Source organism: Loxodonta africana, chromosome 11, assembly GCF_030014295.1.
Source record: "Loxodonta africana isolate mLoxAfr1 chromosome 11, mLoxAfr1.hap2, whole genome shotgun sequence".
In the NCBI taxonomy this organism is placed as follows: domain Eukaryota; kingdom Metazoa; phylum Chordata; class Mammalia; order Proboscidea; family Elephantidae; genus Loxodonta; species Loxodonta africana.
Window position 1 is genome coordinate 88,455,973 of NC_087352.1, and position 24,172 is coordinate 88,480,144.

Genomic DNA, 24,172 nt, shown 5'->3' on the forward strand with positions numbered 1-24,172 from the left:
CACATTACAGGGAGAGCAAACTAGGGTCACATAACAATGTATGTATAAATTTTTGTATGAGAAAATGACTTGAACTGTAAACTTTCACTTAAAGCACACACACCAAAAAAAAACCTGTAAAGGGCCTAGCACAGAACCCAGCATAGTCAACACTGTCAAATGACAAAAGGGTAGTTAATATCATAAAAAAAAAAAAAAAAAAAAGACTCCATCAGCCTGAGATCAGAAGAACTAGATGGTGCCCACCTACCACCAATGATCACCCTGATGGGGAACATAACAGAGTCCCTGATGGAGCAGGAGAAAAGTGTGGTGCAGAAGTCAAATTCACGTAAAAACACCAGACTTAAGGGTCCGAATGAGACTAGAGAAACTCTCAAAGACATGGCCCCCAGCATCTCTTTTAACCCAGAAGTAAACCATTCCTGAAGTCAACTCTTCAGACAAAGATGAGACTGGACTATAAAATACTCGTGAAGAGCACACTTCTTAGTTCAAGTAGATACATGATACTAAATAGGCAGCTCCTGTGTGAAGGCAGGATGAGAAGGCAGAAAGGGGTAGGACCTGGTTGGATGGACAAATGAAACCGAGGTGGAAAGGGGGGAGTGTGCTGTCACATTATAGGGATTGCAAACTAGTGTCACGTAACAATGTTTATAAATTTTTGTATAAGAAATTAACTTGAGCTGTAAACTTTCACCCAAAGCGCAATTAAAAAAAACAAAAAAATCCTCTTATTGCAATTGCATTAAATCTATAAATTAACTAGTATAACCTGGTACAGAATGATTTATCATCAATAAAGTATTTTTTAAAAATCACTGGTATAACTGCATTAAACCTAAAAAAAACAGTGAGAATTTCTATCTTTACATTCTTCAGTTTTCCTCCCCTAAAATATGGCACCATTCCTGGTTTATGACTCAGGAATTAAAACACAAAAACAGAAAAAGGCCAGAGCTGATGTTCTGATGTTTGCTACTGCCCAAAAGTGCATAAAGCGAAAATACAAGATTCTAGAAATCACGAAAAATCTTTTCATTCTCCTTGTAGGCTCAATGTGTATCAACACTTAAAGACAACGCAGTAGTAACTCATGTTGGCTATACTTAAGAATCAAATGAACCAGACTAGAATTTCTATAGCTCACTGAATCTAAGATATCAATTTTTAGATGCATCATTATTTTATGTATTACTAACAAAGGAAAAAAAAAAAACAGCCAATTTAAGTTTGATGCCATTATCTAAATGGACACCGTTTAAAGTGAATCCTGATTTCAGGGATATTAAAATATTTAAAAAATTCATCCTAGAATAGATGAAATAGTTAAAATTCAAGTAAATAGAGCAGGATAAAATATCCTTTCACTACAGTACCAAAATACATAAAATTTTCAGGTTATTTGACATCTACCCTATGCTATTCTTTTCTCATAAATTGAATCTCTTATTATATACTAACCTTCTTCAAAATATATGGAATACATAAATAAAACTATAAAAGGAGAAGCTAGTTTGAAAAAATAGAGCACTATCATGTTCCTATGCGGAAAGAATATTGCAAAAAAATTTTCCCTTTCAAAAGTATACCTCTTATTTTGTGGGTCCACTAGAATTTTCACATTAAATAATGAAGACTAATACTAGATACACCTTTTTGGGTTACTGTTTTAATTGAAATGTCTCTAGAATATGTGAAGTATTGGTTTAAGACTGACATTCTTCATTGTGTTAAAGAAGTTACCTAGGTTAGGTTTTTCAGAAATGAGCATTCTATGTCATTTTGGCATGTGGCATCTATCATCGAGGATCACATGAATTTTGTTTGATTACTGACTATATTAATACATTTCAAAATACAAAGCCATCTTTGCATAACCCAACATGATTATAATACTTTAAAAACACTGTGAATTTTGATTTTCTATTATTTCACCTAAGGTGTTCTATCTACACTCATAATATATGCTTTTGGTTTTTGGCCAGAGAAGCATGCTACTGACTAGTCTGTTTTCTATTCACTGCAGTGCTTCCTTTATATCTAATTATGGCAATCAGTTCAAACAGTTTTATCTTCAAATGGTAACTTCTAGAGGACTAAGTCAATCTAGTATGCACAATGGTTTATTCTTACACTTAAAACATGTTATTAGACTGGTTTTAAGATGGAGCAAAGCCCCTGAGATTGGAGAGTGCCTGTTTGAGGACTAGGAAAGAGGCTGGTGTGGTCAGAGGAGCAAGTATAAAAGAGAGATAGGCCATACTATCAGGGAGGTAATAGGGGTTAGGTGTGGAACCTAGGGACTTATTAAGACAAGGAGCCCCCAAATCTGCAAACTAAGAAGAAATGGGCCAGGGCACAGAAACAAAGCCATACCCCAGAACAATGGGGCAGGGTATCTAAAAATAGCCAGCAACCTTCTTTAAAGTTGCCTTTCAGAAGCAGCTGGAGAAAACCAGGCCCAGGGACATGCACAGAACATCCACCTGTGACCGTTGTGTGACCTTCCACCAGAGGCAGTGAGGGGCTGCAGCCCCAGCCAGGGAATTGAACCTGGGGAGCGAGAGACTGCGCAGGCGGGACACCCCATAATATGTCCTGCTACAAATCCCAGAGGCCTCCAGGACAGGAGCCATCTTGGAAAGCTGCTGTGCGTGCACCTTAGATAACATATCCCCGCCTGTGCCTATGGATAAACATGAATCTTTTCCTGCCCAAGAACTTTCAAAAACTCAGTCTTTTGTTCTATGAGATGGGGGTATACCTTGCTCTAGGACCCCCTCTCTCAGCTCACAAGCCTCTTCAATAAAGCTTTGCTTGTGTGGAAAACTACATGCCTTACCTGCTCATTCTTGACCAGTGAGAAGAAAGAACCTTATAAGGTAACAGTTTCACACTGCAAACATCCTAGATATTAAAACTCTCCCAAAATGTAGTTAAAATTTTGTTGTATGGTATTTGGCTTAATATCAAATCGAGCTGCCACTACTTACTGTTTTTAAAACAAGAAAACACGAAGTACTCTTTATATCTGTCGTACTCTAACTTGCGAAACTCTGGTGGTGTAGTGATTAAGAGCTACAGCTGCTAACCATGAAGATCAGCAGTTCAAATCTACCAGGAGGTCCCTGGAAATCCTATGGGGCAGTTCTACTCTGTCCTATAGGATCGCTATGAGTCGGAGTCGACTCATTGGCAACAGGTTTCAGTTTTTGGAAACCCTGGGGGTGTAGTGGTTAAGTGCTACAGCTGCTAACCAAAAGGTCAGCAGTTCGTATCTACCAGGTGCTCCTTGGAAACCCTATGGGGCAGTTCTACTCTGTTCTATATGGGTGGCGATGATTCGGAATCAACTCGATGCAATGGGTTTGGTTAATCTAATTTGCAATTTTTTATCTATGTTTGCTTATTATCTCCTTACTATTGAGGCCTATAAGGGCAAGAGCCAGCTAGTGTATTTATTCACTACTTGTGTGGAGTCTTCTCTGTTTGTCCCCTTCAAATCTACTCAACTTGCTTCATCGTTGGGCTTCCTTGCCTTCTAGCTTCTGCTTGGGTGCAACCAATACGAACACCAGGAGATCAAAAGATGGAAAAGAATGAAATCCAGGAGTTTACTCCCCCAGCTTTTTAATTTGCAAAATATATGGAGGAAAGTTACATAATAGTAACATACTATCATGTGGATTTAACTTTACTGTATTTCCTTTTAAAGAATAATCACCATGGATTTCATACAATGACACGCTTGTTTTTTGATCTCAGGATTTTTAACAAAATTATCTAACCATTGCTAGATAATTTGTGATAAAATCACTAATCGCTATGAGACAGCTTCAATAATTTATGAATATAAGAAACATGTCAACTGTGGAATAATCAAGAAGCACCTGAATTATCTTGATGAAACAAGGTTTTTTTAAATATATATATTCAAATGTTTATAGTAACTTCTTTAAAACAAGTACACAAACATGCACACAATGCTCTTGCTATCTCTCAATTTAAGTAACCCTTTTACAGAGCCCAGGCCTTATTTTTTAGGTAATTAATCTTCACAGAAAATTTCCTTCTCATTAAAAAAAAAAAAAAAAAAGCACAAAAAACCCCACAATACATAATCAAATGAAAACATAGATTTAGTTCCCCCACATCTTCAACATTAACTTTTTTTCTTAGCACAGAAACAAATGGTCGTGAGTCTGACAAGGAATTGCATACACTAAAAAGGTATTTTTCTTTAAGCCTGACCAATTAAAACGTTAAAAAAGAAAAAGATCCTTATTAACAATTGGAAATAATCTAGTTTGCTGTAAAATAAAGTATCTGTCCTTTTGTTCTTAAAAGATTCAAGTACTTGATAAGGAGCCAATGACAAGTCCATTCCGTATTAACAGACGGTTTTGGCACTAACAACTGATAAACAAGGGAATATTATCTGCAGTTTCAACCAAGGAGAACTCAAAACTATATTCTATTGGGGATCTATGAAACAACAAACAAAAATTGTTAACAATGAAAACAAAATCACTGACTCCTGATTTAGAAAATGACTATCACCTTTTATCAAGCACCCAAGTCTCCTTGGAATAAAACTTAGAAAAAGAACAATCAATTTTCGAAGCCATTCCACAAGCCTTTAATTTCTGAAATACCAAAAAGAAGTTACTACTTTACTCTGGGTAGGTCCTACTGAATGGAGTCAGAATGAAACAAGAAAATACTGGATGTAAAGTAAAAAAGTATATATTCTCGACACATTTATCATAAAATAAAAATTTTAGTTCAAAACTTCAAAACATGATCATCTAAGAATGGAATTATCCTGGGACTGTCTAGGAGTAACGCTTAGCTCTTACTGTGTTAACATAATGAACGTACATGAAACTACTAAAACTTTGATACAGACAATAGACAACTCTGTCCCACATTTATGTTTATTAAAAACTGACATAAACAAACAAAACCTGTACAAAAAAATATACCAAATCACGCATCAATTTGAAACAGTAATCTTGAAAGGCATTATCGCCTAGGGCCCCCTCTTCCTCTGCCACGGCCACGTCCTCTTCCTCTACCTCGGCCTCTTCCTCTTCCTGCAACTAAGGGAAAAGAAAAAGCAAGTTCAACTCTCTTCTGTACTGATGTTATCTGGCCACCACAAACAGCATTTAGACACATACAGTTTTTCTTCTCATTATAGTTCTTAATGAGCAGCTGTAATTCTTTATGATTTTGTTTCAGCTACATGTATGAGTGGGTCATGATGAAAAATTTATTTCTTAGTGGGTAGAGGGCAAAAATGTCTCAAAGTCATTGCGGTAAGTGAATGTCTATAAAACATGCAGCCCATCTCAATAACTCTCGCTGCCAAGGCAGGTGACCAGAATCTTTTAGTGAGAAAACCAGCTCCAAAAAGACATCCAGGTACTACTGAAAGTTTGGGTCTCCTTAGTAAGGAGGCCAACTCACTTCTGAATCGTCCTACAGAAAGACCCACCTGCTAAGGAATCTAGCCTCCCTCCCCAGGACTTTCCTTTTTATTAGGTTTCATGTTAACTAATCACGAATGGCCAAAGCTCTCAAGATACTTAAGTAAAACCCTCAAAGTAAAAGATCAAATAAAGAGATTAAATAAAAAGAGAAACCAGAGACAATAGACAAAGCATGGAATAAAACTTCAAAAATAAAAAATATAGTTAATATTCTACCACTGATAAGAAAATATATCCATGAACAAGAAAAGGATTCTATAAAAAGTAATCAGAGAGCAAGGAAATTTAAATATTAAGTGCAGGCAGTTCCCGGGTTACAAATGAGATCCATTCCTAGATGTGTCTTTAAGTTGAATCTGTATGTAAGTCATACGGTTCTTATTTAGCCTTACTTTAATGCAAGAAAAGGCTCAAAGCCTTTTCAGTGATTTAAAAATTGCAAGAACAGCAAGTGAAGGTAGTTATGGTGAAGAATTTGTTGCAAGTAGGGGTTGTCAGAGCCCTGGTGGCGCAGTGGTTAAAAGCTCAGCTACTAACTACTAAGCAGTCTGAATTCACCAGCTGCTCCTCGGAAACCGTATGGGGCAGTTCTACAACGTCCTATAGGGTAGCTATGAGTCGGAATCTGATGGCATTCGGCTTGTTCGGTTTTAGGGTTGGTTCAATTGTTTCAAAGTAAGGGCAAACTTACACAAAAGGGAAGCTGTCTGAAAGTTTTAACCCAGGATTGCCTGTATGTGCTAGATTGGAAGATAAAGACAAGGAAATTTCTCTGAAAACAACAAAAGAGAAAAGAGAAGACAGAGAATAAATCTAGACATCCAGTTATTAAGAATTCCAGAAAGAAAAAAACAGAGCTAACAAAGGAGAAAAAAAAAATTATCAAAGATATGCAAGTAAGTTTCTAGAACTGTCCCATAGGGTTTCCAAGGAGCAGCTGGTGGATTCAAACTGCTGACTTTCTGGTTGACAGCCGCGTTCTTAACCACTGTGCCACTAGCACTCCTCTTAACTCCAAAGAGCAACAATATCCACAATGAAAGGTTCCACAAAGTACCCAGAAAAATGAGGGGGAGATGCTATACCAAGTCATTAAGAAATTTCAGAACACCAGGAATGAAAGGCCAATCTCCAAATCTTCCAAAGTAGGGGTGGGAGGGGGGGACCAGGCCATACGCGAAGATATAGGAAGTAAGAATGGCTTCAGCCTTTCTAATAGCAACACCAGGAACTGTAATACTGACGTGCAGCCACGCCAAATACAGGAAATTTTAAACTACAAAAATTGTTATTGTTTATAAATGTCTATATTTTGAACACTAAATAATGGTATGAGAGTACCATTCACAAAAACTGGTAATTCTTCAAACTTACCAGCTTCTCTTTTCTTAGATTTCACCTTAGGTTCAACATCCACAAGCAGTGTATCCAGAGGCAAGCTGTCTGGCAGAATAAAATATCGAATGTTATTGCCTCGAATACTCAGTGTTTCCAGCTGTACAGGTTCTCTGTTCTTCAGGGTCATTTTCACAGCTTTAAGATGTGTGTTCATGCTGACATCCACACCTAAAGGGAAAAAAAAAAAGGCAATTATTAGCATGATAAGAAAGGCAACCAACTAAGCTATCAAGCCGGGGTAAATACCATATTGTCAAAGAGTAGTCTGTTCTGCTACAATACAAGTTTGTATGACACAATTTAGCACACATGCAATTGGTAAGTGGGGAAATAAGGTCAGTATAAATCAGAACTCTTTCCTTCACAAGAGACCTTTTTTGCATAATTAAGCATGCTTAAACAAGTGAGTGCAGCAAGCCACCTGAGGAACCCTGACTGGTACATGTGCCTTATGCCCACTGTGCCCATGCACCCTTCTCCTGTCTCAGGCTGGTAAGTACTTGCTGCACAGCTCTCCTAGATCTTTCTGCACTAGAACACTGCCTCTACAACTTCCTCACATCTCATTCCACCAAACTATCCTCACCTTTGTTTTTAAAGTTCTATATTTACTGTAGAGTTTTTCCTCATTTACTAGGAATTTAACATGTCACTTTAACTGTACTTTTTTTTTAAGTTACTGTTTTTATTAGTACTCTGATTAAAAAGTTGCAGAGGCTCTGAGTGATCTGCCCCAAACTATCCATAAAGCCATTATTTTAGTAAGAGATTTGCAGAATACAAAGCAAGGTTTTAAAAAATGAATATAGCAGGAACACCTGATTATCGGAGCCTTTACCAGATGATATCTGAACATAGGGAATAACTAAAACCCAAACCAAACCCACCGTTGTTGATTCCGACTAACAGCAACCCTATAGGCCAGAGTAAAGCTGCCCCACCCACAGGGTTTCCAAGGCTGTAATCTTTATGGAAGCAGACTGCCATATGTTTCTCCCTTGGAGCTGCTGGTGGGTTCGAACTGCTAACTTTTCAGTTAGCAGCCGAGCACAAAACAACTGCAACACCAGGGCTCCTATGGTATCACTAAGGACCTGGATAATTTCTTTCCTTAGAAAATTAAGGCCAGGAAACATGAATTCTCTCAAATTTCCCAACATCTACCTCAAATTTTTCAGTATTACTAATGCTTTCTTCCTAACTCGCAGTGAGAGGAAGAAGAGGTCTACTTCATTCCCAAGATTATGTAATATGCTTTTGATATCATTCCATCTCCTTGGTGACCTTGATCTATCAGCTAGGAAGAATGCTTTCTGTGTTCCAGGAACTGCATGCTAAAACATTTAAATTTAATCCTGAACATTCATATGGCAGATAATATGGTTAACCCCACTGTGAGGACTAAAATATGTATTCATATTTGTATATATATTCATATAGGATACATGATAAGCTTGCAACAGATTTTCCGTGGGGAGGGAATTAGGTGTTCAGTTGACGAGCGTGAAAAAGAGAATAAAATCATATATACCTTTTTAACACTATTAAAAAATTTAAATCATGTCAATGTGTAACTTATACAAAAAATTAAACACCCAGCTATTAAGTGCTGGGAGTCCCTGGGTGGCATCAACAGTTAAATGCTCAGCTACTCACCAAAAGGCAACTCAGACAAAGGCCTGACAATCTGCTTCCAGAAGGCCATAGCCTTGAAAACCCTAAGGAGCACAGCTCAACTGGTTTGACTTCAGTAAGTGCTGAAGCTGGGCTTCTGAACCCCAACAATCTGGCTCCAGGAGAGACTTTAGCTACTACTGTTTTACACAGCCTCCTTCTAACTGTACCGTTTTTGCCTTCCACAATTTCTTTCCTCTCTGCTAAAAAATGTACTCTAATCGTCCTATCTTCATTTGGCACAAGTTGCCTTTCCTCTTTCCCTTGGCCACGAAGTTTCAAGAAAAATAGGCCCATCATCATCATCTTCATTCCTCTCCTCAATCTTGTAATCTGGGTTTCTTGCAATCTTACTGGATTTATAAAAAATTAATAGCTTCTATGTCAAAATATTATTTATATGATGCACACTGCATTACAACACAACATGGAAAGGCTATTTAAAAACAGCTGCTTTTTGGCTAAAACATTCTTGGAAATTCTCTATCATAATAATCGATCCATATAATTAAAATATTTGAATGCTTACTAATCAAAGATTTTTTCCTTAAGAAAATCTCTGTAAATTAAAAACTAACAAGTACCCACTAATTCAGGTTGCATAAAAGTTTTCATGTATCTGTTTTTCCTTAAAGTAAGGTACCAATAAGCAACATCATGATAAATGAAGAAAAGACTGAAGTTGTCAAGGACTTCATTTTACCTGGATTCACAATCAATGCCCATGGAAGGAGCAGTCAAGAAATAAAACAACACATTACACAGATTTGCCCAGATCCCTTCTGATAACATGTCCAAAGTATGTGACATGTTATCAGAAGGGATCAGTCCCTGGAGAAGGAGGACATCATGCTTAGTAAAGGGTCAGCAGAAAAGAGGAAGACCCTCAGTGAGATGGACTGATACAGTGCCTGCAATGCAGAACCAGGCAGTGTTTCACTCTGTTGTACACAGGGCCCCTACGAGTCGGAACTAACTTGACAGTAACTAACAGCAACAAGGTACTTGCTTTGATAAAATTCAAGTTATACTTTGCTTTGCACTCTTGTTGAAATTTCTGACTATTGTCTATTTTCCTCCCACAACCATATCTTGCAGCATTCATTCATTACTTTCAAATTTCCAGGCTGATTTGAAAAAAAAGACACAAGCCACCCAAAAAAAACACAATTCCTTTTTCTTCCTGTTTCATTTATTTCTTTTTTTGAGCTACCATTCCCTTTTCTTTCTGTCTTCCTCATATTTTTTATGTCTAGTCTCATTCCCTTTTTCTTTTCCACCACTTCTCCTTTATCTTCTTCCTTCTTTACTCCACACCCCTCTTTCTTCATCCCTGTGTTCTTATGGAGTAAATGAAGACTGTTATTTGCTGTCATTCTCTAGGCCTCAAGTTAGAGGACATGCCAAAACACTGTCATTTCCTAGCTAAGAACAACACTGTGGACACTGAATTCTCCAAAGTTAACTAACCTTGCCTACTGTGAAGACAAGAAGGCATTTTTATTTTTTTTTCACTACAAGGTAGCCTTCAATCTCAACTAGTCTTAATTGTACAAGAAATGGAAGGTCTTACAGGAAATTCATCCTGACAGAAACATTTCTCTGCAGGTGAGGATAGATATGGAGGGAAGTTCCTGGTACTCTAGAAGCCACTTCATCCTTGGATGCTACCTCTCCCCCTCGTTGATTCACCAAGTCAATTCAATTCAACCTTCTAAACAGCAACTGAATCTGTCAAATCCTCTTTATTCTTTAATTCTTTATAAGTTTCCTAGCTAGACTCTTGTCTCTTCTCTACATGTCCAACTTCCAAACATCACCACTTGTCTTTTTAAAATGCTAATCTCATGCCAACTGGTTATGCAAATCCTTCAATAGGATAATATCTCAGTTCTACAGTGTGGCATTCAAGGCCCTTCACAAGCTGGTCTCCTCCACCTCAGTTCCTACTGCTCCCCCAGAGCTAATCCCAATATTTACTTCACTGCAAGTAAAATGATATTCTCTGCACTCGCCAAGTCTGTTATGGTTCATGCCTATACACATGCTGTTATTCTGTTTCAAAAGCCCATTCTTTCCTTTCGAAGATTAGTTTCCCCTGGCTCCCATCACACACTTCTTCAACATCACCTACCGATTCCAGCTTTCCTCAGTGCCACCCCATACTAAAAGTTTGTAACATCTACCTCTGTCCAGTGCCTACCAATATCTGACACACAATAAAAACTCAAGGTTTGCAGAATGAGTTAACCATTTCCCCTTGGATTAGCTAGGAGAATGAGATACTAATCTCAACTGGAGAAAACTTTACGGAAAGGAAAGGATTTTGCTGAAATCAATTAGGATCTTAGCAAAGAGGAAAGCAGCAGTACACAGTAATCAGTATGTCCTTTCCACAAATTATGGTTATAACTGGTTCCTCCACAACATCTAACACTGTACTCCGGACAGAGCAGACTAAGTCGCTCTTTACTGAATTCCAGCAGGACAAAAATTACACTTCCTGAGATATGGTCACAGACCACGTCAAGACATTATGCTATACTGAAGTCCTTTCAAAGCGACTAGTGTTGCAAAGTTCTAGCATATTCACAAATACCAGTTAAATTATTTCAGAGGGTGGGAACATAAGTTAAAACAGTATTTTCTTTGATTTAGCTCATCAATTCTTTTGAAATTTTTCAATTTCTTGGAACACCTACCATGAGCAAAGAATTTCAGTGAGCCTTGAATATAAAACTAAATATACAACATCATTAAAACAAAGCATCAGACACATTAAGAAAAAAGATGGAAAGAAAATACTGCAAAATGTTAAGCTAACAGTTTGATTATCTTGGTGCAGGAAAATTATGATCATCTTCCTACTGCCCTGGAGCCCTGGTGGCACACTGGTTAAGAGTTTGACTGCTAACCAAGAGGTCGGCTGTTGAAATCCACCAGCTGCTCCTTGGAAACCCTACGGGGCAGTTCTACTCTGTCCTATAGGGTTGCTATGAGTTGGAACCAACTAGGCAGCAGTAGGCTTTTTTTTTTCCCTACTCCCGTATTTGCCACTTATTTTCCCTAAGATAGTCTGACATAGAACCCTCCCCACCCCACTTTCTCAAGGACTTTACATTCTAATAAACCTACTGCCATGGTGACATTCCGACTCACAGCGACCCTAAAGGCCGGAGTAGAACTGCCCCATAGGGTTCCCAAAGCTGGAAATCTTTATAGAAGCAGACTCCCACTTCTTTCTCCCACAGAGCAGCTGGTGGGTTCAAACCACCGACCTTTCAGTTACCAGCCAAGTGCTTAATCACTGCACCACCAGGGCTCCTTTTTTGCTCTAAAAGGGGCCACAAAATTCTAACAACAGTAAAATGTATTTCAGAAAAACATTCCAGGCAAAGGCATAAAAGCAGGACTACAGGGGTCACACACAGGATAAGGTGGGAAATTCAATTTGGTTATAGTGCAAGCAATTCTTAAGGTGAGGCTTAAGTAGGAACGTCAATGAAATAATTCAGACAAAAAGGATGACAATCTGCAGGAACACAATTGATGCAATTGATAGATGTAACAGAACTTCAAATTCTTAAAAGAATCCAGACTTACTGAAGCTAATGAGGCTGGAGTCAAGACTACAAAGATCCCGAGACTACCGCACTTAGTTGCTCTCGAAACCCTGAATCGAAATTACCCCTGAAGTCACCTTTAAACTAAGTAACAGTTTAGCTCAAAAAGTAAAGATTGTTACCCTTGAGTACTGTGTTCTTTTAAAAATCATCTGTATAAGACCAACCAGACAAGAGCTATTTTAAAGCACAGATGAAGTTGGGGGACAGGGAGTCTAAGTGAATGAGAGTGAAACAACTAGGACAGAAATAATGAGAATGCTAACACAATGTGAAGAATGTAACCAATGTCACTGATCATTATGTCTAGAAACTGCTGAATGGGAGCAGATTTTACTGAATAAATTTTCATCAAAATAAAAGGAAATATTAATACCGAAAATGAAAAAAAGAACGACAATCTATACTACAATAATGTTCATTAGGCAACCATGAAAGAATTCTCATTTGCAAGTGGAAAAGATGAGGGTGAAAAAATTGTTTATAAAAGATATACCTGTGATTGTTCCATGGACCTGTGTTCCGTTCTTCAATTCAATGGTTACAGTTTCGTGACTCAATTTCATCAAAAACCTATAAAGACGATAGGAACAAAACCATAAACTGTCACTCTTAACATTTTAAAATAATTTTTATTGAGTTGAAAAGGGTGAAATTTCTGGAACGTGAATATCTGCACTAATTCCTATGAATAATTTTCCTAACAATTTCAGCTTCTCCTGAATTATATCCTCAACAGTTCTAAAGAGGCACAATAGTAACAACAAAATGTCATTTGGAGGCTTCCAATTCTTTAAGCCATTACATAGCTCAGCCTAAATCCAGACATACAAGATCCTAGACCCACTAGAAACCACATAAAAGAAATCAAGAGATTATAATTGGCAGTAAAAAACATGCATGCTTACTGTATGAGTACAGAGTAAAATAACCTCACTTCCTGATCCCTTACCTTTTCACATGCATTCATAAGCACAGATGTAAGACTTGTTTTTACATAAACTGGGCCATGCTTTAATAACTTCTATAACCTATAGCTCTCCTTTAACGGCTAATGTTAAAATATTTCCACTTCAATAAATAAAGAACATTCTAAGAGCTGGATGTTGTTAGTTACCATCGAGTCAGTATTTCACTATATGAAAATACCATAATTTACTCTATTAACCTGGTTGATGGACAGTAGATTTCTTCCAATTTTTTGCCATGACGAATCTATTTATGCAATCCCTCACCCTGGCTAGTTGTTATTAACTTTCTAAATTTTTGTCAGTTTGATAGGGAAAAAAAGGCAATTTGTTTTTCCCTAACTACTTAAGAATTCAAGCCAGATTCTGAAGAGGACATGGAACAAGGGATGTCACTGCTGATGTCAGATGGATCCTGGCTGAAAGCAGAGAATACCAGAAAGATGTTTACCTGTGTTTTACTGACGATGCAAAGGCATTCAACTGTGTGAATTGTAACAAACTATGGATGACATTACCAAGAACGGGGATTCCAGAACACTTAACCGTGCTCATGTGGAACCCGTACATAGACCAAGAAGCAGTTATTCCAACAGAACGAGGGGTTTAAAATCAAGAAAGTTGTATGTGAGGGTTGTATCCCTTCACCATACCTATTAGATCTGTATGCTGAGGAAACAATCCGAGAAGCCGGGCTACATGAAGAAGAAGGCAGAATTAGGATTGGAGAAAGACTCAGTAACAACCTACAATGTGAAGATAACAAATAAATCTGTCTTGGAAGACATACAGCCAGCATGCTCCTGAGAAGCAAGGATAGTGAGACTGCGTCTCACACATACTTTGGACATGTTTTCAGGAGGGACCGGTCCCTGGAAAAGGACATTGTGCTTCATAAAGTAGAGGGTCAGCAAAAATGAAGATGACCCGCAATGAGATGGACTGACACAGTGGCTGCAACAACGGGCTCAAGCATAACGATTATGAGGATGGCGCAGGATCGGGCAGTGTTTTGTTCTGTTGTACAAAGGGTCGCTATGACTCGGAACCGACTCGATGGCATCTAATGACAACTACTTATGAGACTGAATATCAGTTTATGAATATAATTATTTCTTCACTTTATGCACACGTTCAATTAGGTTGAGTTTTTATTTTTGTTTTGTCATATCTTTAATCATGCAGTTTTCCCCCATTCATGTTATTAAATCTGTCAATCCTTCTGGGGTGTACAATCTGCTTAGGAAGATGTTCCCTAACTGAAGTTTGTAAAAACAGCCTCTTTCCCTGAACAATACGTACAGAAATTGTTGAATGATAACTTAATCTGCTATGTAAACCTTCACAAAAATTCACCTTTTTTTTCTGTATAGTGAGGATTCAGAATCTGCCTTTATTATTTTCCCCAACTGGATAGCAGTTAAACTCATAAAAAACCAAACCTGCTGCCATCGAGTCGATTCCGACTCATAGCAACTCCACAGGACAGAGCAGAACTTCCCCATACAGTTTCCAAGGAGCACCTGGCAGATTTGAACTGCCAACCTTTTGGCTAGCAGCCATAGTAATTAACCACTACCCCACCAGGGTTCCCGGATAGCAGTTACCTCAATAATATTTACTGAATAATCCATCTGTTCCCCACTTCATCTAGTTTTCTCCTCTGCCCAAACTTTTTATTATAAAACACTGCAGAGGAAGAAAACTTGAAAGATTCGGAAATTATTAAAATGCTGCCATTTTACACACAGTTACACTTTTAACACACCATGTGAAAGCAGAGTTACAGGCACTATGATACTTCAGCATGCATTTTCTAATTAAGGGCATTCTCTCACATAACCATAACATCATAACCACATCTAAAAAAAAGAATGCTCACCTACAATATCATCTAATATGCAGGCCATATTCAAAACTCCTAGTCTTGAAGGAGAAGTCCCTGGGTGGTTCCACCCACCCACAGGCACCTTGGAAAAAAGGCCTGATGGTCTGCTTCTGGACGGTCACAGCCATAAAAACCCAGTGAAGCACAGCCTTACTCTGAAACACGTGGGACTGCCATGAATTGGAATCGACCCAGCAGCAAGTGGTTTAGTCTTTGGTATGTACTCTGTACACTTGATCATGCCGTCTTTAAGACTAAATGGTACAGGCAGGATGACTTGTATTTCTCCCCCGCTCGACTTGAGAATGAGGATTATGAGCTCTTTGTATCTTCCACATTCTAATTCTGGACTGCAACAAGCACTGAATAACACTGGCCGAAACACTTCAACGATTAATGTGAATCTACCCTTAAAGTACTTTTTTTTTTTGAACAGAAGGGGAAGTTACTTGGTCTGGGTTATATCAAGTCATAAGCTTTAAAATCTACTTATGTCCTCGCATAAACATTCACGTGTTCCATTCCTTTTAGTATCTGATGTCAAGGAAAGTTTCTCTCAGTGAATTGGTAGTATTTTTTTCACCAGACAAGCATTGCTTAATTTAACTCTAAATTTAATTATCAATAATAACTATATTATCCTAGAATTTTGTTTTTTATCTTTTATTTAATTACCCCATTGAGTAGTAACTTTTAATATACAACAAACCCAAATCTGTTGCCGAGGAGTAAACTCCAACTCAGAACGACACTACAGGACAAGAAGAACTGCCACATAGGGTTTCCAAGGAGCAGCTGGTGTATTTGAACTGCTGACCTTTTCGGTTAGCAGACGAACTCTTAACCACTGTGCCACCAGGGCTCCAGTGCTGCTGTAAGGCTCTTCAAATCTTTTTTGGAAGCAGGCAGGGTTAAACTAAAAATAAAAATACCTTAGTTATCACGCAATCTGCCATAAGGAAGTAAAGGAAAACCATGAAGTAAAAGCAAAAAAGGTCTCTAAAAAGTAAAAACACATCCCAGCAAGTCCAAAGATTTCTTTTTTGATAAATAATACTTACCATTATCTATTATGTGGTAGTCCCAATGCCTGATAATGAAGATTAAAATTGAGTAAGGCCCTCGAGGAGCACAAAGTCTAGTAGGAAGGGGAGACATATGAGATACTTAAAAATAACCGTAGATTGTAGGATGCAAATGGAAATTCGCACAGGTTATTACCAGGAACCTAACGCGGCATGAGGAGGAGGGAGTCAGATCTTGGTGGGCTTCTAGAAAGAAGTCTGAAAAGTTGGTCCAAACCAAAAACGAAACCCAGTGACACTGAGTCAATTCCAACTCATAGTGACCCCACAGGACAGAGTAGAACTGCCCCATATAGTTTCCAAGGAGCACCTGGCGGATCTGAACTGCCGACCCCTTGGTTAGCAGCCATAGCACTTAACCACTACGCCACCTGGGTTTCCAAAAAGTTGGTAATACAAAGTAAACAAGCTGTTGTTGAGTCGATTCTGACTCACGGTGATACCATGTGTGTCAGAGTAGAACTGTGCTACATAGAATTTCAATGGCTGATTTTTCAGAAGTAGATCACCAAGCCTCAGTACCTCTGGGTGGACCTGAATCTCCAACATTTAAGTTAGCAGCTGAGCATCAGCCATTTGCACCACCTAGGGACTCCAAATACAAAGAAAGAAAAAACAGAACAATAAAGACATAGTGGTAAGTAACAGCACCATGTGCAAGGTAATTGAGGGTACTAAAAAAAATAAAAAATCCAACCAACAATTGCCATGAGTGACTCTGACTCAAGGCAGCCCCATGTGTGTCAGAGTCAAACTGTACTCTACAGGGTTTTCAGTGGCTGTTTTTTTTTTTTCCAGATGTAGACTGCCAAGCCTTTCTTCCAAGGTGCCTCTGGGTAGGCACAAACCTCCAGCTTTTCAGTCACCAGCCAAGCAGGGTAACCACCCAAAGACAACTGTGGGTACATGTGATGGAACACTAAGTTGAAGAAAATGATTGGGGAAGAGTTAAGCAAGTTCGTTTCATGGAGAGCCCCAAGCATTCTTTAAGAATTCCTCTAGAAGAGTCACACTTTAAAGAGAACCTGGGGCAGATATACAGACAGATTTTAGAAAGACAAAAGTGCAATCTCAAGTAAGACAAATTAGGTGGCTAGAGCAGCATCCAGGTTAAAGCTACAGTGATCAAGATGTCAAGAATGACAAATAGATCGATGGAAGAGAATAGAGAGCCCAGGACAGAACCACATGTCATCTGATTTTCTACACAGGTGCCACAGCAGTCCAATGCAGAGAGGAATAACTGGAAATCTATATGGAAAAAATGAACCAGGAAAAAAAGAACATTTACAAAAACCAGTTCAAGATAGATCACAGACTTAAATGTCAACATCATAAAAAGCTTTTAGAGGAAAATACAGGAGAATAACTTCATGATTTGAGGGTATGTAAAAGTTTAAAGCCCTGGTGGCACAGTGGCTAAGAGGTCAGCTGCTAATCAAAAGGTCAGCAGTTCGAATCCACCAGCCTCTCCCTGCAACTCTACCTGTTCTGGGGCAGTTCTATCTGTACTACAGAGTCTATGAGTTGGAATCAACTAGGTGGCAACTGGTTTGGGTTTTAAAGGTTTCTTTGAAAGTTCATAGAGAACTCCCCAAAAAATACCCATTGCCATCGAGTTGATTCCAACTCATAGAAGTGCCCCGTAAGGTTTCCAAGGCTGTAATTTTCACAGAAGCAGACTGCTACATCTCACTCCTACAGAGCCAGATGGTAGGTCAGAACCACTGACTCTTGGTTAGTAGCAGAGTGCTTAACCACAGAGCCACCAGGGCTCCTTACATAGAGAACAATAACCATAAAATAAAAAGCTAATAATTAAGACTTCTTCAAAATAAAGAAATGAATAAGGGAACTGTGAGAAAATACATCTGACAAAGGACTGTTATCTAGGATATACAAAGAATCCCTACTAAATGATAAAAAGAAACAGCACAATAAAAATAACCAAAAGATTATTAACACATACTTACAAAAGAAGATACAGATGGCCAATAAACGGGTAAAAAAGTGCTCAACATCATTATTCATCAGAAAAATGCAACTTAAAATGGCAAAAATTAAAAAGACTGACAACAAATGCTGCTATATTGAATTGCGTCCCCCCACATTATGTGTTGTCAATCCTAACCTTTATGCCTGTGGTTATAACTGCATTTGGGAATGGGTTGTCTTTGTTACACAAATGAACAGGATTAGGCTAGGGTGTATCTTGAGTCCAATCTCTTTTGAGATACAAAACAGATTAAACAATCAAGTGAGAAGCAAAGATGAAGGAAGAGAGACTCCAAGCCTCACGAAGACTGCCCAGGAGCAGGAGCTCAGAGACGAAGACCTTCCCCCAGAGCTAAGAGAGAAAGCCTTCCTGAATTTGGAATTCTAGCCCCCTAAAAGGTGAGAAAATAAATGTTCGTTAAATCCACCCATTTATTTCTGTTATAGCAGCACTAGAACTAAGACAGCTGGTAAGGAATGTGGAGGAACTAGAGCTCTACACTAGCAATAGGAGTGTAAAATGGTACAACCACTTCAGAAAATGATCTAGCAGTTTCCTGTAAAACCAGCACATACCTATGAATACGGGTATATCCAGTAGTGCAGGATCCAGCAACTCCACTCATAAGTATTTCCCCAAAAGAAATGAAAGCTATAATCCACAAAAAGACTTGTACAACAATGTTCATTGTTTTAAACATACAACGGATGACTACTCAGCAATAAAAAGGAATTATCAATACACATCACAACATGAATTAATCTCAAAAACATTACACCGAGTAAATGAAGCTTTACAGAGTACACGTGATTCCAAGTGTACAATTTCTAGTGCAGGCAAAACTAAACCATGGTGCAAGAAATTGGTTGCCTCGGGAGAGAGAGGGCCAGACATTTGACTGAGAAGGGGTTTACGGGTACTTTCTAAAGTTTTGGTAATGTTATGTCTCTTGACAGAGGTTGGGATACACAGCTGTGCAAAAATTTCATATTTGGGAAACATACATGGCATTTCATTTGTTGTTGTTACGTGCTGTCGAATCGGTTCCGATTCTTAGTGACCCTACGCATAACAGAACGAAACACTGCCCAGTCCTGTGCCATCCTTAAAATCGTTGTTATACTTGAGCTCATTGTTGCAGTCACTGTGTCAAACCACCTCATCGAGGGTCTTCGTCTTTTCTGCTGACCCTGTATTCTGCCAAGCGTGATGTCCTTCTCCAGAGACTGATCCTTCCTGACAACATGTCCAAAGTATGTAAGATGCAGTCTCGCCATCCTTGCTTCTAAGGAGCATTCTGGTTGTACTTCTTCTAAGACAGATTTGTTCGTCCTTTTGGCAGTCCATGATACATTCAATATTCTTCGCCAACACCACAATGCAAAAGTGTCAATTCTTCGGTCTTTCTTACTCACTGCCCAGTTTTCACATGCACATGATGCAACTGAAAATACCATGTCTTGGGTCACGCACACCTTAGTCTTCAAGGTGACATCTTCGCTCTTCAACACTTTAAAGAATTCTTTTGCAGATTTACCCAATGCAATGCGTCTTTTGATTTCCTGACTGCTGCTTCCATGGCTGTTGACTGTGGACCCAAGTAAAATGAAATCTTTGACAACTTCAATCTTCTGTTTATCATGATGTTGCTCATTGGTCCAGTTGTGAGGATTTTTGTTTTCTTTATGTTGAGGTGCAATCCATACTGAAGGCTGTGGTCTTTGATCTTCATTAAAAACCCAGCCCAGTGCCATCGAGTCAATTCTGACTCATAAGTGCTTAAAGTCCTTTTCACTTTCAGCAAGCAAGGTTGTGTCATCTGCATAACACAGCTGTTAATGAGTCTTCCTCCAGTCCTGATGCCCCGTTCTTCTTCATAAAGTACAGCTTCTCGTGTTATTTCCTCAGCATACAGGTTGAATAGGTATGGTGAGAGGACACAACCCTGACACACACCTTTCCTGACTTTAAACCAATCAGTATCCCCTTGTTCTGTCTGAACAGCTGCCTCTTGATCTATGTAAAGGTTCCTCATGAGCACAATTAGCATTCCAGAATTCCCATCCTTCACAATGTGGTATCTATAATTTGTTATGATCCACACAGTCGAATGCCTTTGCACAGTCAATAAAACACAGGTAAACATCCTTCTGGTATCTCTGCTTTCAGCCAGGATCCATCTGACATCAGCAATAATATCCCTGGTTCCACGTCCTCTTCTGAATGTCTGGCAGTTCCCTGTCGACATAGTGTTGCACCGTTTTTGAATGATCTTCTGTAAAATATTGCTTGCATGTGATACTGATGATATTGTTATGTAATTTCCACATTCAGTTAGGTCACCTTTCTTGGGAATAGGCATAAATATGGATCTCTTCCAGTTAGCTGGCCAGGAAGCTGTCTTCCATGTTTCTTGGCATAGACGAGCGAGCACCTCCAGCACTGCATCCATTTGTTGAAACATCTCAACTGATACTCCGTCAATTCCTGGAGCCTTGTTTTTCGCCAATGCCTTCAGAGCAGCCTGGACTTCTTCCTTCAGTACCATCAGTTCCTGATCATACGCTGCCTCTTGAAATGGTTGAACGTCGACTAATTCTTTTTGGTATAACTCTGTATATTCCTTTCATCTTCTTTTGATGCCTCCTGCGTCGTTTAATATTCTTCCCATAGAATCCTTCACTATTGCAACTCGAGGTTTGAATTTTTACCTCAGTTCTTTCAGCTTGAGAAACACCAAGCGTGTTCTTCCCTTTTGGTTTTCTATCTCCAGCTCTTCGCACATGTCATTATAATACTTTGTCTTCTCGAGTCACGCTTTGAAATCTTCTGTTCAGTTCTTTTACTTCATCAATTCTCCCTTTTACTTTAGCTGCTCAATGTTCGTAAGTTTCAGAGGGTTCTCTGACATCCATCTTGGTCTTTTCTTTCTTTCCTGTCATTGTATGAAATATATACCTCAGAAGGAGGAAAAAAAAGAGAGTCTATGGGGAGAAAAAAAGAGCCTGTACTTCAGTTGTGGTGATTGGAATGAAAGAGAAGGTATTGTGGAGAGGGCAAATAGAGAGTTATTCCTTTCTATCAGAGCCCAGGAGTCAAATAAATTCAAATTATTTTCTGATGAAAATTTCACTACCTGAAATCTTTCTACTTACTATTCATAATTTAGAATCAAGGAGATCCAGATAACATGGTTTCCTTCAGTATCCAAACTCACACTATCTGAACTCAAAAACCAAACAGAATTGGACAGTAGAGATACTTCTGTGAAGAATAATTGGCAAAATCTAGTGATTTCTCAAACGTAAGAATTATCAGGGAGAGGAAGAAGTCAGGGACAAGACTCCCAGGTTTTTGGTTAGAGTGACTGTAAGGATATGAACGATAGTGTCACCGACTTAGGCACAGGATTAAAGCCAAATGAAAACACAAGCTAGTCAGTGAAACATCATTTCCTCCAGGCAAAACACATTTTCCAGCAAGAAATTTTGTTTCTATATTCTACCGAAGTCACAGAATGGGTTTCAGTACATTAATATCATCCGCTACTGTTGAGTTGATTTTGATTCATAGTGACCCTATAGGACACCGTAAAACTGCCCCACAGGGTTTCTAAGGCTATAAATCTGTACAGAAACAGACTGCCACATCTTTCTCCAACAGAGCGGCTGGTGGGTTTGAACCACTGACCTTCTGGTTTCACTACAGCCATTAAAAATTACAAGAAAATTCTGTCGCAACACGAAATGCCTTTAAACGGGACAAACTGAATCCAAAGAATATTACATAAAACCTAACTGTAAATAGATATAGACTGGAAGGTATTCAGAAATTGCAAAAATATTCTTTAAATTTGAGCCGTTTTTCTCCAAAGCTACATTCCATATAAATATGGACTACAAATTAACCATGCATGCCATCTACAGAAACACTGAGAATTTTATATTATTTCATGCATAGCAGAAAGTATCTACTTGTCTGTCTTTACCACTCCAACAAGGTGGAAATGTTTTTTGTTTTTTTTTTAATGGTTCTATTACCAGCGCACAGAATAACAGGTGAACAATAGTAAGAATTTGGTTGACATTAACAATCCTTGACTCAACAGAACAACAACAAAAAAACTAACTAAATATAACCGCTCACTTAGTAGAAGCCTCTACCCCTTTGTTTCGAGATCAGTTAAAAGGAAAAATAGCCAAACCATATGTATTTGCAGGTAGTATGGAATGAAGTACTCAAACCGGTAAACAAGTCTTCAGTAGGCACAGCTAACGGACAAAGTATAAAGTCAAAGAAGAGAAAAAATGGAAGTAAAACTTATTATCTGTGTAATTAGCCACAAATACGAATATTGGGAGATTTTCCTAAAAGTCTACCTTATAGAAAATGTAGGTTGAACAATATCTTAAACTATATCAAAAAAGCTACACATATATAAAATATTTTAGAAGTAAACTTCAATATTTCCAGATAAAGCCATGCTGCTTCTAAGTACTCATTTAAACCGACGATAACAATTTGATCACGAAAAACGCATTCATTTAAAGAACTTCTCACGGAAAGCATACAATTTTTCTCGATGGCTCCCGCCTCCTTAGGGCACATGGACCTACTCATAGTAGCCTGTTCTCAGGAGTTGAGACGGGCCAGAAAAGTAACCTAGACTAGAGCACGAGTTCCCCCTCGAAATGAAAATCGGTAACTAGGCGAAAGAGCTCGTAAACCCGGGAAAGCACCGTGAAAGACTTTAAGACATTAAGTGGGAAGAAACGGCCCCGCCTTTGCGTCCACCTTTTGGAAGAGCAGATCGATCCCTCGCGACCCAGTCTGAAGCCCGGCCCGCAGCACCGCCCGCGCGGCCAAGACCCGGGCGGGAGCGGCTGGCGCCGGAGGCCGTTACCAGGCCGCGCGCGCGCACGCGGCTTTCGCGCCTCCTGCAGCTGGGGCAGCCAGTCTCCAACGCCGGCCCAAACCCTCCCTTCACAACCCGCAAGCCGCTTCGTAGCCTTCTCACCTCACGAGCTTCATCCTAGCGGCGCCGTCACTCTTTCGGCCCGATAGCGCACAAGACCAGAGAACAGAGTCCCGACCGAACGGGGGTATGAATGGCCGGAAACTCCTACTCCCGGGGCTCCGGACGTAAAGAGCGCGCGGAGCCCTGCGAACGCACGGCGGAAACGTAGAGGTTGAGCTGATCCGGCTCTCTTCCGGCCGTGAGGAGCACGACTGCACCCCCTGGTGCCTGGAGGTGTGCCTTGCGACTGCTGAGGGCGGCTAGGGCTGGTCTGGGAGGAAATTTCCAGCAAGAGGAAAATTTGGGGAGATCAAATCCAGTTCGGAGGCCTGTCGCCATCACGTTTTCTCGTGGCAAGGCACCGTGCATTACACCCCTCCGAATATCCCCCCGAATAAAGGGAAGTTCTAAGAGAAGCCCAAAAGATTATTCTAACTCTAGATCGACAGAGCACCCAGAACCTACCTCACCATTGCCTAACCTACCTGAAGAAAATCTCCCAATTTAACTTATTATTTGCATTTAAGTTCTGATCATAAACCTCAGATGGGCACCTTACATTGCCCAGAAAGACTGTTACTCTTTTCTAGTAAGCTCACCAACTCTTTCATACCTTCTGTCCCCCTCAAACTTTCTACAGTCTCACTACCAAATCTTTCTACTAATATTTCACACGTTAAGAAAACAGATGCCATCCTTTTGCCTTCCCTCCTTTTACAAGGCTAAAAGTAATGTCGCTCCTTTCAAAGACAAACTCCTTTTCTTAGTAGTTTGGATCCCATCTCTCAATTTCTCAAGAATTTCGTTCCTTCAGTTATTTCTCTCTAACTCTACTCTTTCTCCTATTTTACTGATTTTTTTCCCATCAGCATTCAAATTTACCTTAAAAACAAAGCCAAGTTCTCTCTGCTTCAGCCCTAGCTACTGCCCCATTTTTTAACAGGAAAACTTCTTGAATGAGCTATCTCTACTTGTTTCATCACTTCTAGGTCACTTTGCAAACTACTTCACTGACGTTGCTT

General features: G+C 39.2%; 1 protein-coding gene across 1 annotated transcript; it reads right to left on the reverse strand.

Moving 5' to 3' along the window:
• Positions 1 to 258: 258 nt before the first annotated feature.
• On the reverse strand, positions 259 to 23,292 carry SNRPD1 (small nuclear ribonucleoprotein D1 polypeptide). The gene is made up of 4 exons (XM_010586823.3): positions 23,151 to 23,292; positions 12,693 to 12,769; positions 6,876 to 7,067; positions 259 to 5,108 (listed from the first exon to the last, which is right to left on the reverse strand). Exons 1-4 carry the CDS (start codon positions 23,162 to 23,164, stop codon positions 5,032 to 5,034), a joined length of 360 nt encoding a protein of 119 aa, XP_010585125.1. The 5' UTR covers positions 23,165 to 23,292; the 3' UTR covers positions 259 to 5,031.
• Between the last annotated feature and the right edge of the window lie 880 nt (positions 23,293 to 24,172).

Excerpts from the sequence above, each read along its gene's own strand:
- SNRPD1 (XM_010586823.3), bottom strand. Across the intron at positions 7,068-12,692 it reads GGTCCATGGAACAATCACAG|GTGTGGATGTCAGCATGAAC; the intron begins GTATATCTTTTA and ends TTTTCCCTTTAG. Across the intron at positions 5,109-6,875 it reads ATCTAAGAAAAGAGAAGCTG|TTGCAGGAAGAGGAAGAGGC; the intron begins GTAAGTTTGAAG and ends CTTTTCCCTTAG.